The 18,306-nt window shown below is 37.8% G+C and overlaps 1 protein-coding gene across 1 annotated transcript in view; it reads left to right on the top strand.

Moving 5' to 3' along the window:
- RGS7 (regulator of G protein signaling 7) overlaps window positions 1-18,306 on the top strand; it is a 581,272-nt gene that overhangs the window by 544,895 nt on the left and 18,071 nt on the right. Inside the window, exons 12-16 of the mRNA XM_058430506.1 lie at window positions 642-767; window positions 6,222-6,408; window positions 9,543-9,632; window positions 11,028-11,081; window positions 11,783-11,863. Of these exons, the coding sequence (XP_058286489.1) occupies window positions 642-767; window positions 6,222-6,408; window positions 9,543-9,632; window positions 11,028-11,081; window positions 11,783-11,857 (532 nt within the window). The 3' untranslated portion in view covers window positions 11,858-11,863. The remainder of the gene's footprint in view (window positions 1-641; window positions 768-6,221; window positions 6,409-9,542; window positions 9,633-11,027; window positions 11,082-11,782; window positions 11,864-18,306) is intronic.

The raw sequence follows: 18,306 nt of genomic DNA, 5'->3' as shown, positions 1-18,306 counted from the left end.
GTGAATCACCTGAGGTCAGGAGTTCGAGACCAGCCTGACCAAAGTGGTGAAACCCCATGTCTACTAAAAATACAAAAAGTAGCCGGGCATAGTGGCAGGTGCCTGTAATCCCAGCTACATGGGAGGCTGAGGCAGGAGACTCTCTTGAACCCAGGAGGTGAAGGTTGCAGTGAGCCGAGATCACGCCGTTGCACTCCAACCTGGGTGACAAGAGCAAAACTCCATCTCAAAAAAAAAAAAAAAATGAAAGAAAGAAATGTGGCATTGGGGTCAGAATATCTGGATCTTTACCCCTTATTACTTGCCTGACATTGGCAAGTGATAACACTGTGCCTCACTGTCCTCATCTATAAAATAATAAGATTAATAGTGCCTATCTCATAAAAGTGGCTGGCAAAAACAAAAAGAGACCATTTATGTAAAGTGCTTAGCACATAATGCTCAATAAATGTTAAACTTTATTATTAATACTAATGTACACGATGATTTCATGCAGAGCCGTTAATCAGATATATATATTTTTAAAGAAAAGGTAAAGATAGGAACTTCGAGGCACACATGATTTTGAAGGGGAATGTAATAACAAAAAAATGGGAATTCTAATGAAAGGAATGTATTTGCCTTTGTTTTATCTTCTATAGCAAAGAACCGAGCCAGCAAAGGGTAAAACGATGGGGTTTTGGCATGGACGAAGCATTGAAAGACCCAGTTGGGAGAGAACAGTTCCTTAAATTTCTAGAGTCAGAATTCAGCTCAGAAAATTTAAGGTAAGACACATTGCTTGGATCTGATAGGCCAGAGAAATACTGTCTGTGATGTGTCTGGTTATTTTGGAGGTAATAGATCAATTATTCTTCCACTAACATCATAATGATGTCATGAACCCATTGAATTTCTGCCACCTAATGAAGGGAAAAGAGATAGCAAGGCAAAGGCTGTCCAACGTATCAATTTCTTATAACTTATTTTTACACCATCTCTGTGTCTCCAGATGTTTTAACTATACAAATTTGGTGGTTATGAAATGGACTCTGTAAAGAAATGCAGTACAGAGAACAATGTTTGGCAAAGTGGAGATTGGCCAATAACATTTATGAAGTTCAATTAAAATATCACCTATTTGTCAATGTTGACTATCTTTGCATATCACTTCTCAAGCAAGTTAGAGAAGAAGAGACTGGGCAGCTATATCAAGTAACTTGAAACCAGACTGTTGGGTTGTCTCATTCTCTTTGCATGTTTAAATAATAGCCACAGGGCAATTGAGAGCAACGCAGCATTGAGCTGTTCGTGAGAGAGCGACACCCATTCTGCCCATCTGTTGTAAACATCATCTTTATATATTTTTAAAACTTGCTAACATAAGGAGGATCTGAAAATTGCATTTTTAAATATAAGACATTAGAGTGGATTTTAATAGCTCTATTTAACAGCATTGAAGGGAGTGATAACTTTCCACTGTATAAGACTGTTTTTTCATGAGCTCTTTCATTCATTATTCTTTTGAAAGCTGATGCCCAATTTTTACTTTTCCATGACTTATGCAGTCCTGTAAAGTTCATTTACTGAAAGTTCTCTGCATTCGTTTATTTTCATTGGAACGAAGTAGTGCCAGGCATGGTCACGTTCTTTTCAGGAGATTTAACAGGTAGGAATCCCAAACCATTCAGAAAGATGTAGGACACTGACACACGTCACACGGATGAAGCAAGATGACCACAGACAGAACCCAGAGGAGTGTAACTCTCTATGTGTGCCTAGCATGGATTGCTGGCATGCAGCTTCCCATTCTCCTTCCAGTTTATGGGAACCCTTCACGCTTGGGCTTTTGCAAGATCTTGCTGCTAAAGTTGCTAAAGTTCTGTATTGAGCCTACTAATAACATTTTCTATATTGAGGTCACATTGTCAATAATGGAGTGGAAGAATTCATTAAAAGGCTAGGTGCAGGGGTCACGCCTATAATCCCAGCACTTTGGGAGCCGAGGCAGGTGGCTCTCTTGAGGCCAGGAATTTGAGACCAGCCTGGCCAACATGGCAAACTCCATCTCTACAAAAAATTAAAATTAAAATTAACCGGGCATGGTGGCACACGCCTGTAGTCCCAGCTACTGGGGAGGCTGAGGAATGAGAATCGCTTGAGCCGAGATTGCACCGCTGCACTCCAGCCTGGGCAACAGAGCAAGACTCAGTCTCAAAAAACAAACAAACAAAAAGAATGCATTAAAAATAAAGCAGAGATAAAGGATACTTTAGGCACTTTAGTGGCTGGGGAGATGGATGTTCCTCTCATTCTCTAAGTTTTTGAAAACATGCTGATATCATTTGTATCATGATGAGTAAATAAACAAGTAATAAGCCTTAGCAGCCTCGCCTAGCCAAGTAAAAACATCTCCTCCTCTCATTAAAATTACGGTCTATTGGTAGATACAGACAAGAAAACAAATCACAGCACAAAATCATGGGTGTTTAGTTGGGAGAAGCACAGAGGGATGCCTAGCCCAGAGTTAGAGATCAGCAAAGGGATACTAGGGGGAATCGCTTCTAGGCCGAGAGCTGGACAATGGGGAGGAGATAAACCATCAGAACAGGAAGAGAGAAGATGCCTTTGGAAAAAGTAGATAGCATGTGGATACTAGGTTTCAGGCATGAATTGAATTCCTGCCAATTTCTTAGTTCAAGCTTTAATCATTTCTTATCTTAATCATTCTATGCCGTACTAGACTCTAGACTAAGTAATTATATTTAAGAAATATTAGATTATCTTATATATATACACACATTTTATATATATATATATACACACACATATATTTCTTGAGTATCTACTATATGCCTACCATATGTTTCCTTAGTAAGTATAGATCAGTAGATACATGAAAGATGTAGATTGATTTTTGAATACCTACAAGACACCAGAATATATTTTATATCTACTACTTTTATATGCTATGTTATATTTTGCATTCATTATTTCTGATCATCACACATCTAACCACCAAAACAAACATAAAATGTAAATATTGCCTCATTTTATAGATGGAAAAAGCATGGCTGAGGAAGGTTAAGCGGAGAAAGTATGGCTAAGGAGGTCAGATTGCATGTAAGTGGCATTCTTGGTTTCCTACAAACCAGTACCAAGCTACTGTCCACCGCTCCCCAAATCTGAGCCCTACTCTGCTTCCACTGACATATCTGTGTCACACACTGAAGGAGACAAAATGTTCCAGTGGTCAGCGGGGCTGTGAATTGCACTTAAAATAAAATAACTCTCCATGCATCTTACCCAAACAGCTGCCCTCCTGCTATCAGTGAGAGTGTGTCACTCATCTGAGCGTTTTTTTCAAATATTAGGACGGGAAAAAAATAAGAAAGACTGTTTCTCGATAACTACTTATGCTTCAAATACCCCCTCTGCTCTCCCTAATAGAGAGCAGGAACTTGAAATTTTATGATGTATTTCCCTCATTCTTCTTTTCTAGCAAAACACATAGCATAGAGCAAGTGCTAAGAAAATGTAGTAATATCATGAGTTTTTATCTTTGAGTGACTAAAAATATGCCAGGTACTTTTCAGTGCCTTCTACATAATTTATATCATTAGTATACATTAATGGAATTAATTTAATCAACTAATCCAATGGAAACCAAATAATCCAGTGGAAACCCAGTGACATAGGCATTATCATCCCATTTTACTGATGAGGAAATCAAGAATCAAAGACATTAAAAATACTGACTTAGGTTCCAGCTACCATGAAATAAAGGATATAGGATTTTTTTTTTAAGAGAGATGGGATCTTTCTCTGACACCCAGGCTGCAGTTCAGAGGCACTGTCATAGCTCACAGCAGCCTTGAACTCCTGGGCTCAAGTGATCCTCCCACCTCAGCCTTCCAAGTAGCTAGGACCACAGGTGCATGCCATTGCACCCGGCTCCTCCATGCTATTAAGCTATTACAATAATTACGGTAATGGTGAGACTAAGAAAGGCAGTGATGCTGTTAGAAAGACTGTGTGAGGGAGTGGTTGTGAGCATGTCATCTGCTGCAGATTTTCTGGGGGCAAACCTCAGCTGTGACACCAATAGTGAGCAACCTTAAATAAGCAACTTAATTGTCATATGCTCAGTTTCCTCTTCTCTAAAATGAGGGAAATAACAGAACTTGCTTTATAGAGTTACTGTGGGTATTAAATGAGTTAATATAGGTGAATCACTTACAGCAGTGCCTGCACCTACATATCAGTATGGGTGTGGTTATTAACTTCTCAACTCCTTTGTATTTTATGCTTATTTCCAGGCCCATTTCAGATGTCACTGGATTTAGAATAGCTTTGTCTAGATCCCCCTTTTCCAATCCAGCACTTGCCCCAGCAGAGGGGCTCTTTCCTGCTTGCCTTTCCCAGACTGTCTAGTTTGTTCTCTTCCTAGACAGCCATTCATGTACTTCCTGGTGTTATGGCCATTTAAATGGTTTATCTTTTTCTCTGCTCATTCTTTGAGGACAGAGACTGTTTTGATTGATGTGTTCAAAGTGTGCTGGAATGAACTTGCCTGAGCATATGTTAATTTCAACACTCCTGTGCCCTCGGATTACGCATAGTATTCCTTTTTTTTTTTTTTTCTGAGACGAAATTTTGCTCTTGTTGCCCAGGCTGGAGTGCAATGGCATGATCTCTGCTCACTGCAACCTCCACTTCCCAGGTTCAAGCGATTCTCGTGCCTCAGCCTCCCAAGTAGCTGGGATTATGGGCATTCGCCACCACACCCAGCTAATTTTTGTATTATTAGTAGAGACAGGGTTTCACCATGTTGGCCAGGCTGCTCTCAAACTCCCGACCTCAGGTTATCTGCCCGTGTCGACCTCCCAAAGTGCTGGGATTACAGATGTGAGCCACCGTGCCCAGCCTCGCGTAGTATTCCTATTAGAGTGCACAGTGTCTAAATCTGTGTTGTAAGAGGGAATGGTCTTGAGCCTTCCTTTCTGAAAGTCATGGTGGTAGTTTCCTGTCTGAGGTGTTGTCAAAGTTAGATTATCCTCTGTTACATATATCTATAAAAAAACAAAATCTGGAGATGAAAACTCAAAAATCACGAGACTGAGTAGTAGTTGATACTCTAATTCTAGCTCATGCACTTCATTACTGGTTTCCGATTATTTATTAATGGTCAAGTTAAAGCTTAGTAGTTGCGAAGGTACTGCTGATCACCTGTGCCTCTCTTAAGACTCTGTAGCCTGAAGTTTGCTGTCTCTGTGGCCGTCTTTGCCTTTCTTTGACTTCGTCTACTATTAGAGCAGTAAGAGTGTTTATGGAGGCTAACACAGTCCTAGCAGCTCCTTTTTCACGTAGAGTGTTTGTTTCTATTAACAAATTATGATCTACTCATTTATCTTTTAAACATTATTTCTAAAGATCTAACCAGCAAGCTCTAGCCTAGAGCAAAATATTGAAGAAATGCAACCAATGAATAGACTTTACCACTTGCTATTATCAACCAAAACACACTCCCAGGTTCTTTCAGTATACATGTGCTATAAATAAGTCTATATTCAGAAGTAAGTCAGTATATATTATTCTGTGGCTTTTGAATTGCAATGATGCCTCTACACATTTAAACTTTTCAAATAATTCCATGTGAAAGCTTGCTGCTTCGGTCATTCCATAACTCTCTCAATTAAATTAGCTTAACATTAGTTAATTGTTTTTATTTTTCCAGCCAGAGCATTTTCTGATCTTATGTCCAGGCCTCTTTTAACTCCAGCAAAGCTTCTTTGTAATTCCCTTACCAGCTAGAACAGAAAAGGCTCTCCATACTAGCCCCCATTGCTCAAATGGACAGAACATCCAAAGAACACAGTGTAATGCACGCCTTTATCTCCCAATCGGAGGCTCCATGTCCCACACCTTTAATTCCCTTCAAACTCCTCTTTGTTTTCAATAAACAGTTAGCAGTGCTACTTTCCTTAGGTAAAATCAATGTTATACAGGGCTCTGACAGATCTGCTTTTAACAACAAACACTTAGAAGAGATTGTTTTTCATAATTCCTTCCAAAGAAGATTATACCTTTGAATACAGTCAGTACCACCCTGATACTGGAAGCCCTCAGAGAAAGTGAGTTGGCTGTGAGTCATCATGATGAACTGCATGATCCGTAAATATCACAGGAATTTTCAGATGATGGGCCATCAGAGTAAACACCTGATCTCACATTTTGCATAGATTCTGGCTGGCAGTGGAGGACCTGAAAAAGAGGCCTATTAAAGAAGTGCCCTCAAGAGTTCAGGAAATATGGCAAGAGTTTCTGGCTCCCGGAGCCCCCAGTGCTATTAACTTGGATTCCAAGAGTTATGACAAAACCACACAGAACGTGAAGGAACCTGGACGATACACATTTGAAGATGCTCAGGTGGGTGTACGGGAGCCTCCCATCACAAACGTGCTTCTGAGAAGTTGATCGTTGGATATATTCATTTTATTTTCATTATAAATGGCAGCTATTTCTAACATTTTCAATTTAGATAACTGTAAAATAACTCTAACTGATCTAGGAGGGAACAAAGACAGATTAAACTGAATAGTTTTTTAAAACCTGGGAATATTTTCTAAGTTTGAATATTTTTATATGAAGGGGCATATTTGAAATATTTTAAAACTTTTACTTCATTTTCTACTCTGTTTGTCCCCCCAATAAGTGAGCAAACACCATCTAATGATGACCCCGTCTCAGTAAAAGATTTTTTAAAACATTTTTTTAAAAAGATTTAAAATCTTTAAAGCATCTTCAATGTAGAGATTCTAAGACTCTGACGTTCCTGAATTATTCATTATTATAAATTATTCAAACTGAATTAGCCTAAAGTTATGTCAAACTCAAACCAGTTTTATCTCTGGTGAGAACAAAATCAAACAGTAGATTCTGACATTTCTTAAATTTTCAAGTTAATTTTTTAGCCTATAGGAAGAAAAAATAAAGAAAACTGATTCTAACTTCCTAAGACAAATTTTTAGTCATCTTTTCTCAAACTGGATCTTAATTCCCTTTGTAGAAACAACTTGAATTTCTGCCTTCTCTCAAAAAATGTTGATACTTAAGAAGAAAAATAAACTTGTAACGAGGGGATAGTGTTTCCTAATAATGTGGTGTTTTATTTTATTTTATTTTGGGAAATAAGGTCTCTCTCTGTTACCTACAGTGGCAAGATCATGGCTCACTATAGCCTCCACCTCCCAGGCTTAAGCAATCCTCCTACCTCAGCCTCCCAAGTAGCTGGGACCACAGGCATGCACCACCATGCCTGGCTAATTTTTTTAATTTTTTTTTTTGTAGAGACAGGGTGGGTCTCCCTATGTTGCCCAGGCTGGTCTTCAGCTCCTGGGCTCAAGCAATCCTCCCACCTTAACCTCTCAGAGTGCTGGGATTACAGGCATAAGCCACTGCACCCACTCCCTAATGATGTGTTGAAGTTGGTTTTTAAATCAGAACGTGCATACTTCATAACTTCTTAAACTTCTTTTGGAGAAGACTATTAATTCTAAAAAGTACCTTTTAAAAAACACACATTACTAAAATAAAATATAGAAGATGAAGAATGAGATACACGAATATCCTTCCTTATTTCCACTCTCTATAGAAAATATATTTTTCCTTGGCTTTCATTTAAAGAAATCAGCAACTGTGTAGTAAACTAACATGAATTTTAACAGCTAACTGGATACCTATCCCATGTGGTTCAGCCATGGTCTCCAATGTAGGAATAATTACACTCTAGAGAGACACAGGACAGAGAGCAGGCCGGAAACTGGCCCTGCTGCTCACTTCTCTGCTGCCTTTTCTTTCTTTCAGTCCAAGATAAAATGGCGAGCATCTTTCTAGAGCCAACAATGTGTGAAATGTTTGGAATGCCCTTCCTGAGGTTTAAAAGAGAACATTTTTTTAGTTATCGGTGTCATTTAAAAATATTCTTGCCTAAGAGGATCCTCTTTTCTTACAGAAGAAAAAATTCTATAGAAAACAATACCACTTGGCCCTGGATTTCTTTTTCAGTTAAGCTCAGATATTTAATTCTAGTTTTTTTGTGGTTTTTAAAAAAAATCCTATCGTAAGCTAAATTGCCTGGGTTCTGCTTTCAGCTCTGCTCCGTGACCACCTCTCCACGCCTCAGTTTCTTCACCTGTAAAATGGACATAATGGTTACCAACCCCATAGGGGTTTTGTAAGGCTTACATTAACTAATACAGGAAAGCACTTAAAAGAGTACCTGCCATATACCCAAATATATTTGAGCACTTACTATCCACACCCCATGCTTCACTACACATTTATTATTCCTTTAATCATCAGAACAATGCTATTTTATAGATTAGAAAATTAAGGATCAGAGAGATGAAAAAGTTGGCCTATATTTATCCTATTTGTAAGTGGTAGTTCTTGAGCAAGGTAGAATCTGAATCTCAAAATGCTAAACTCCAAAACCAGCCATTGCTCTACTTTTCAGACAAATTCCCGTACAGTTCCAAACTTAACATCCTTTGAAGATCACCCTTGGGCTAAGTCTTGAGACTTAATCCTGAATGTCTTTAAATGAATTTAAACTAACTTCAAATTATTGCTATTGTGTTTAAGACCAGAGAACTGGAGTCATTTCTTGAAATGTATTTTCTTCAAGAAAAAAAAAAAAGAAAAGAAAATTGGGACATTCAGAATACTCTCCAATAGTTCCAAGCTCTACGCCTAACTGATATTTCACTAGAGTAGGAAGATCAAGGCACATGTTAGCTCCCTGAGCTGCGGTAGACCAGAGTGGAACCTCCCTAGATTGGGTCAAGATTGAATTGAATGAGTACCTTTTTCCTTTTTTTTTTTTTTTTTTTTTGACTTCCTTGTCTACCAAAATTCATCATCAAAACAGAATATTGCAAACTTCTTAGGGGCAAATGATCAAATATTTACCTAATCTGTCACTGAGTAAGTCATAAGAGAGAGCACACAAATTTGGAGATTTAGCAATTAAATATCACAAAATTTATTTTTGGACTGGTGCTCTGACCCAAAGTGGGTGTGGAAGACAATTTTCCATGCAATTTGTAAGACAATGCGATTCTTCTGGGCAGTTGGCACCCTCCCAGTAAATGTAGGGGCCAAAGGTATTCAGGATGATTACTCAGTCTAACATTACCCACTTCAGGCCTGGAGTAATTTTAAGAGACAGCAAATTTAGTTATATTCTCTAGTGATCTATATAAGTCAACAACTTGATTTGAGGTTATTTTATGACATTTTATTAATCAAATTCCATTTTTTTAATGACTGGATGTGATTTGCCTCCTCAGTAGCTCCTAAACCAATTTAAACAATGACCCATGAATGAGATAATGAATTCGAAGATCTAAATGTCCTGTAAATAGAAAGTATCCTAATTGGCATTGTTATTACTATTTTTAGCTGCTACTAAATGTGTTCTTTAGCCATGTGTGACATCATGATATTTTACTTTTCCCAAGAAATAGTAAAGAAGCACCTCGACCATTATTTCTTTTTAGGAGCACATTTACAAACTGATGAAAAGTGATTCATACCCACGTTTTATAAGATCCAGTGCCTATCAGGAGCTTCTACAGGCAAAGAAAAAGGTACTGGTTTTTTGTGAGTTGTTTTTTCTTGACCTAGTTCTCAGTTATAATTATTTGGAGTAATTACCTCTGCTGAATCCAGGGTATTGGACTAATGGTAAGTGAACATACTCCAAGACCCTCCCCCAAACCTTTGCATTTTATAAGGGCCATTTAAGTTGTTTCTGTTTGTTTATTGCTTATTGTATTACTTTCTGTTTGTTTGTTTCTGCAGATGTTCATGCTTTGCAAAATTTATTAGAAGCTGTTTTCATGTTTCATGTTAGTCTTCTGTATGCCTAGTTTCATGGAATCAAAGTTACAATAAAGAAAAGAAAGTAACAAAGTCATTAGGTCAAAAACTTGAAGAGAGGTTTCTTTGTTTGGTAAGCTAGAATGTATGTTTTGAACTACAGGCCTCATAACTGAAAGTAGACTCACCTTTTTCAATAATAGACGACAAAATGTAGGAATGTTTGCTTCCAAATATTTTTCTTTGGCATTTATCCTGAATCACTTAATATCCCTGTGATGAATTTTATACACCTAGCATGGTAGCCAAGCACATTATGGGAGCATTGTAGTAGACCTCATTATTCAACAATGTTAATAATCAATGTCTCTCTGTTCATAACTCCTTATGTAATCAATGTAACAGGGGAAAGAAAACCTGGACATAAACATCAACGTCATTCATTATTTTTAATGTTAAAATAGTTCATAGCTTCTTGAAACTCTGAGTTTAAATTATAGTTTTGTGTAGTTCATGATCATCATGTAGGCTAATAAGATTTTTAAAAGTCCGTTGCCTTTACAACTGGAAATGGATACTTTGTGGTAACACTATCCAGTACAGCAGTCACTAGCCACATGGGACTGTTTAAATCTTAGTTAATTAAAATTATATAACGTTCTAGCCAGATTTCAAGTGCTCAATAACCACAGCTAGGGGCTTCTGTATTGGACAGCATAGAATGAGATTTCCATCCTTTTGGAAAGTTCTATTAGACATTAATGCTCTATAGAATTAATGATGATGTCAACAGAAATTTTTTCTGATAAAAGTTTTGAGGAAATTCTGAGGATATGCTGCTAGATTTTTAAATATTTAGGCTCTGTAAACGTCAGTATAAAGGCTTCACATATCTACTTCATTTTGGCTTAATTTGATTTTGCTTGAATCACACCATTTTGTTTGTACAAGGAAAGATTTTGGTGTAAGCAGAGCCCATGTCCTGTGAGAAGAAGCCTCCCTCGGCGGCTCTCCAACCTCTATGGGCCTTCTGATTTAGAACATGGATTTGGTGTTGCATCATTTCATTATCCTGTCTTTTTCTGCTCTGTTTTCCTTGCTTTCTTTCTTTTTTTTAATCTTCCCTTATTTCCCTTCACCCTATCCTACCCCACATACGTAAGTCTGGAAACTCAATGGATCGCAGAACATCTTTTGAAAAATTTGCACAGAATGTGGTAAGTTTAATTTTTTGAGGAATTATGAATCATTAAGTCCAATGAAATTTTTCCCATTTCCCTATTTCTAGCCCTGTTGCCCACCTTGCATTCTTGATGTAACAGCAAAAGTGTTTCTTTTATTCAAATTCAGAACTTCATGTTTTCTGCTTATCTTTCTGTCCCATCCCTTTCCAGAGTAGAAAAAGATGTTATATGAACAAGTATCTGTACAGAATTAAAGTTGGGAAAGAAGTTTATATTATAACATATAAAAGGAAGGAATAATAATTATTCTTTATATTTTATTTTTATTCCTTGTATTCCTTTCTTTATTAAAGATAGTGCATGTATTTCTATGGTCTTTCCCTTAGCCCTTCCTGAGGCTTAAAATATTAAGAACAATGAGGGTCCTATGCTTTTTACTTCTGCAGAGGGTCTACTGAGCAGTTTAAAGTTAAAGATTTTATATGAGTGGTGGTTGGTGACAAGATATGCCCCACCAAAGACCCTTATTTTTCAGGAAGGTGTTGAAAACTGTTGCATAAATCACCTGAGAAACCAGTAGTTTTCCTACCAGTGTTTTCTTAGTATCTTGCCATGTGTTTTGATGATATATATTTGTTTGTAAGATTCTTTTTTTTGTATTGTGCCAGTGCCTTTGGAACTTTCTGACATTGTGTAAGCTCAAACTAAAGCCTTCAACACATTTATTTTTATAGGGCAGAAACATCCCTATTTTCCCATGCCATAAAAACTGTACACCAACACTGAGGGCCAGCACTAACCTGTTATGAAAAGAGGTAGAAAAATCTTGGTTTATACTCAAGTTTGTCTGCATTGTCTGTTGAGTTGTGTGGTTTAGCTCCATGCTGCTGTGTGTGTGTGTGTTGTGGCTTTTGCTGTGATGGCCAGTTCAGTGGAGTTATGTGTGTTGAAATGTGAGCAAACTGGATTCAACAAAGATATGGCTTTTGTTTTCAGTTTCCTTCAAGGATCCTTGTGGTGGGGAATGTTATTCAGTTCTACTTGTGAATTACCATTGCAACGGTACACAGAGTATTTGAAAGAATTTGAACAGTAATATATACTGTGAACATTCAATGTGATTGCATGAATTAAAGGAATGGAGAATGATGGACTCCAGAAATTAATCACATTGTAAATAAACTTTATGAAATTTTGGCTGGCACTATTGGAACCTCTGTTCTTTAATACAGAATTTTCTGAAGCATGCCTCATAACTCACCATGGGGCAATAAAGACAATGTCAAAAAATTCTCCAAGATTTTCCTGGAGAAAGTGACGATCAGATAATATAAGGTACTCTGTGTATTGTTTAAGAAGCATTTCAAGTTAATCCTTTTCAAACGTAATGCTGACAGAATATACTGTTCTTGAAATTACAATGGAAATTTCTGTGATATGACCTAAAATAGTGATGTAACCTGGGGAAGATGGAAAGGGGAAGTCAAATGGTTGTCTTTCTTCCAACATCATATCTAACCCACTTCTCAAACTCTTAAAATAGTACCATATGGTCACACACTGCAAACTTTAAGAAAGGGCCAATAGGAAATAAGGGGAAGGGAGGACTGATCATCCACACCTTCAATCAAAATTCACACAAATGCCACCTCTATTCTAAACCGTGTGCTATGTCTTGGGACCATGTAGAAAGTATAGACTTGCAGCCATGTCCAACCCTTTGAATGCAAGGACTTTTTTGCTTATCTGTGGTGGTAGATGTTATAAAAATTATGCACGGACCTTTTTTTTAAGATTATTTGTCATTAGTGTTAGTGTATTTTATGTGTGGCCCAAGATAATTCTTCTTGCAATGTGGCCTAGGGAAGCCAAAAGGTTGGATATCCATGGTAGAGCTTGATTTCAAAGGTACCCAGTGGTATAGACAAAACGTTAGGATGTACAAGGGAAAGATAAACAATTTCTACTGGGTGTTAGGGTGAGGAGGGAAGGCCCATATGTAATCTGAGAATTCCCAGAAGTTACATTTAACTGAATTTATAGGATTTCACTAGACCAAGAAGAGCAACCACCTTCTTAAAGAGAAGTGAAAAAAAAACAAAACAAAACTGGAATTACTGAAGGAAAAGAAGTTGAGTACCATCCATGCACACACACACACACACAAACATAGACACACACACACACACACACACACACATAATAATAACTTTCAGACACTGTTGCTTAGTGTTAATCCTTTTCCATCCAGGAAAATAAAATGCAATCTTTTTTATTTAATACTTTTATTTGGGTGTTATTCAGAAGAAATGGAGTAAGGAAGTTAGAAAGGTTCTCTGAATTTCCCCTTGGTTTGGTGTTCTATATTTTATAACTTAAGGGTCGGCAGCTGTATCAAGCATCTTAGATCTTTACATACTAAATTTTATGAGATACCTTTATAGGATCAATAAAATAATTTAATGTAAGATAAAGAATGAGTGATTTTATTATAATCAGATAGACTTAATGGAGTAAAGATGGAATTTATGTAACTATTTTAAAGGAATCCTCTACACAGGTTTCTCTGGTACATACAGGGAGGCTACAAGGTCAACAGTATCCAAGAAAGAAATGGAATAGGGGAAAATAGTAAACAAGTATGTAGCCTAGGAAAACAATGGGGAAAAACTCACATTCATTGAATATCTGCCATTACCAGGCTCTGCACTGGGCACTTCATAATATCATCTAATTTAATCCATATGCTGACCCTGTAAGGTAGGTATTATTATAGCCATTATTTTACCCATTTTGTAGGTAAGAAATTTAAAGGGTCAAAGGAGGTGCATAATTTTCCCAGAGTCACATAGTCAGCGAAGGAGCTAGGACTGACTCCAAATGTATTTTGTTCCCCAATGCTATTTCCATGGATCCGCCCTGCCCTTTGACATTCTCCCAACTGACAAAAAATAAATAAATCTTGCCACCTGATGATACCCGCCTCCCCAGTCTGAGTCCATTTCCAATGCGTGCCTATTTTAGTAAGTTGATTTACATGTTCCAGCCTAGGGTTTTTATAACCGAGGTTAGAAAAATGGCATTGTTTTTGTTTCAGCCCAGAGACAAAAATATTTTGCTAGCCAGCTTTTGCAGGGGAGTTTTTGTTAGTTACCCAGACTCATAAACACTTACTAGCACTTTAGAGAAAAATTATAACAAACAGCTGAGGATTGCATTGCACTTTCAGTCTTCCAAAAAATATAGACTCCTTTTGTGTGTTTTGTTGTTGTTTTGGTCACTGTTTACATGCACAACAATCCTGGGAGGTAGTCAGGCAAGTATCACCTTTTTTCACAGACACAAAAAATGGGGTAATAGTGAGGTGAGGTCACTCACCTTCGCCAATCTCTCTTGGCTGTTGAGCGTTAGAGCCGGAACTGGAAGCAAGCTTTTTCTTTTACTTTAAATTCATTACTCTTTATAGATTATTCTTATTCTTTTCATTAATCCCAAAATGGGTAGGATAAAAATAACTCACATTTGTGTAATGCCTGCATTGTGGTTTGTTGTCTCAAGAAAGCTCCTTTTCATTTGTTGTTGTTTACTCTTTTATTTCTTTATTTTTCTTGCTATCAGAGAAGTCTCTTAAGGTTGGTCTTTCAAGGGTTACTGGGTCCTCTCATACCTTTAAATGTTATTAAGTTGACTTTATTCTCTTTCAAAAAAGTTCATATGCTTTAAGAATTATGAAATTATTTTCTTCATCAACATCATCAAATCTGACACCACTTTTTCAGCCATTAAAGTATCATAGCACCTGCTGGGCATGGTGGCTCATGCTTGTAATTGCAGCACTTTGAGAGGCCGAGGCGGGTGGATCACCTGAGGTCAGGAGTTCAAGACCAGCCTGGCCAACATGGTGAAACCCTGTCTCTACTAAAAATACAAAAATTAGCCAGGCGTGGTGGTGCACACCTGTAATCCCAGCTACTTGGGATACTGAGGCAGGAAAATCGCTTGAACCCAGGAGGCGGATGTTGCAGTGAGCAGAGATCATGCCATTGCACTCCAACCCGGGTGACAAAGCGAAACTCTGTCTCAAAAAATGAGATAACATGATAAGATAAGAAAAACCATAACATCTGTCTGCTACACAAACATTAAGGAGGGACAGATAGAAAACAAAGGAAAAACAGTAGGATGACTGATTAGCCACACCTTCAATCAAGATTCATAATCAAGTGCTGACTGTGTGACTCACCTCCTGTCTTGTCTTTGTGTGAAGTGGAAATTAAATCAGCCTGGCTCTGGGCTACAAAAGTAGAAAAGTAAAAATGAATATTAGAAAGTATTGATGTTGAACGCCCAGGGATTCACCTAATCTAATCTCTTTTTGGAAATATTTTCACCCTATCTTAATGAAGACAATTATCTGTAGAGGCTTTAAAAAAAATAAATAGAAAAAAGATGATGCCTCCTTGGCTATCCCATTCTCTCTGTCCTGGTATATTTGTGCTGGTGCATTGAGCTCCTAACTGCTGTGGAGACTGCGAAGAATGACCGGAAGTTGTGGAGACTCCGTGAGAGAAATTTAACAGGAGTGGGTGGGCTCTGAAATCAGTTGATGTTTAGGATCAGATCTGTTTTGTTGTTGTTGTTGTTGTTGTTGTTTTGTTTTGTTGTTGTTGTTGTTGAGACACAATTTCACTCTGTCACCCAGCTGCAGTGCAGTGGCGTAATCTCCGCTCGCTACAACCTCCGCCTCCCTAAGTCAAACAATTCTCCTGCCTCAGCCTCCTGAGTAGCTGGGACTGCAGGCGCCCACCACCACACCCGGCTAATTTTTTGTATTTTAGTAGAGACGGAGTTTCACCATGTTGGCCAGGCTGGTCTTGTACTCCTGACTTCAAGTGATCCACCCGCCTCGGCCTCTCAAAGTGCTGGGATTACAGGTGCGAGCCACTGTGCCCGGCCCAGATCTGTTTTTAACTGTGTAGCTCAATTGTTTAAATGTTGATAGGAGCAAATGTAAATGTAAATCCTCTTTATTGAAATATAAAATGAAAAGATACAATACTTAGTTCTTTTAGAGTGTTCTTTTGATTAAATAAAATTAAATGATTTATCTAAGCCCACTGTGGAATCACTGGTTAATACAGCCTTATGCAGATTATATATAAGTGGTAACATGGTAAAAAGAGCCTGGGCCAAGGAATTTGATGTGTTTCTATTTAGGTTTGAAACCTGGTCCTATATTTTCTCGCCATGTGAATTTTAAAATATCGTTTAAGGCCAGGCACAGTGGCTCATGCCCGTAATGTCAGCACTTTGGGAGGCTGAGGTGGGAGGATGGCTCTAGGCCAAGAGTTCAAGACCAACCTGGGCAACATGGTGAGACTCTGTCTCTACAATAATAATAATAATAATAACAATAAATAAAAAATTATTTTAACTGCTGAACCTCAGTTTCTTCACCTCTAGATGACTCTCTCTACCCAGACATAGCTCCAATTAGCATTTTGCACAAATAAATATAAATATTTAAGAATTTGAATTGTATTTAAATATTCTTTTGAAACATTATTCACTTAAAATGCATTGTAAATGTCTTCCAAATAATTGACTATTCTTCTACCTGATTCTACTTATTAACCACGCAAAATTCCTTTGAATGGATATGCCCTGTAATTCTTCTGATCATCTATTAATGAACATTTAGGTTGTTGCTTATTTATTTATTCATTGCTTTTATAGGTCAAAGTATGATGAAATCTAAGTTATATATTGATTTTCTTTTTGTAAAAAATTGAACTACTTAGTTAAATGGAATGTAAATTTATAAGGGAAGACGTATCAATTTATCTCTTTTTATCTCTTTTGCATCTTTATTTTTTCCTTCATGCAAGAGCATACACTAAAGGGAAAAATAACTTATTCTGGAAGGCAGGAATCAGATGTTGTATTCCTGATTTCCAAAACCAACGTGTTACACATTAATGACAGACCTCCACTACCAATTAGTCTTCAGTCAGTGAAGAACTGTAGCTACTTTCTGGGAAGCTTATATTGCTTTTTTTAAAGACACTGTGGAAGACGTTGATAGTTTCTAGTTCTCAGTCAAATGATTTTTAACCTGGTTTTTGTTTGTTTGTTTTTTGTTTTTTTTTTTTTGAGATGGAGTTTCACTTTTGTTTCCCAGGCTGGAGGGCAATGGCGTGATCTCGGCTCACGGCAACCTCTGCCTCCCAGGTTCAAGCAATTCTCCTGCCTCAGCCTCCAAGTAGCTGGGATTACAGGCGTGCGCCACCAGGCCCGGCTAATTTTTCGTATTTTTAATAGAGGCAGGGTTTCTCCATGGTGGTCAGGCTGGTCTCGAACTCCCGACCTCAGGTCATCTGTCTGCCTTGGCCTCCCAAAGTGCTGGGATTACAGGCATGAGCCACCGCGCCCAGCTTAACTTGGATTTTATTAAATGTAAAATCTAGTGTGAGATTTCTTTCCATATTCTAATAACCTATAAAACTTATAAAACTATAAGCTGGGAACTGCCCTCTGTGTGTAGTGTAAACCTGTGAATAATACCGGTGCCACGTCTGGGAATCACAGCCCCAGCCCAGCTATGGAGCCAGGGTAGGAGCAGTGCAGTGCAGTGCAGTGTCGAATCTACCTGGGCAGTCCCTCAGCTGCCCATTCTGGCACGTTTGGGATGGACCTTGGTTCTGTTCGGGATTGAGCCGTGTCACTCCTGGCTGAACACTCTGGACTTGATTGATTGGACCTACATGCACATTAGTGCAAATAGGCTATTTTGGAAAGGGTCCTAGGACAACTAAAAAGAAAATATATAAACTTGCCACTGGATTTGTTCTCCATAAATAATCCCAATAGAGAAAATTGACCTGGTGGCCCAAGATCCACGCATCTGCTACATTTATATCATTGTTTTTATTTACCATATACTAGTTTCTAAATCATTCATTCATCAACAGGTATTAAGTTTTGACTAAGTGTCAGGTTATGTGATACTCTTTGTGGTTAAAAAAGACAGCTTGGCTGTCCTTACTTTCACTTCTCTTGGTATCAATTTCTACCACAATAAAGTAGAGACAAGCCTTAGAGTATTCAGAAAGGTCATTTTCTAGATTAAATATATATTAATGAAGTTGTGGGCATGGTAAGAGCTCCAGAGAGTGAGTCAGATCCTCAATTGACACAAACACCTATCATAATGAGGCAGATTATCTGGTTCACAAAACATTCATCATAGGACACAAGC

Source organism: Hylobates moloch, unplaced genomic scaffold, assembly GCF_009828535.3.
Source record: "Hylobates moloch isolate HMO894 unplaced genomic scaffold, HMol_V3 SCAFFOLD_18, whole genome shotgun sequence".
Lineage (NCBI taxonomy): Eukaryota > Metazoa > Chordata > Mammalia > Primates > Hylobatidae > Hylobates > Hylobates moloch.
This window is presented reverse-complemented; position numbering and strand designations above follow the sequence as displayed.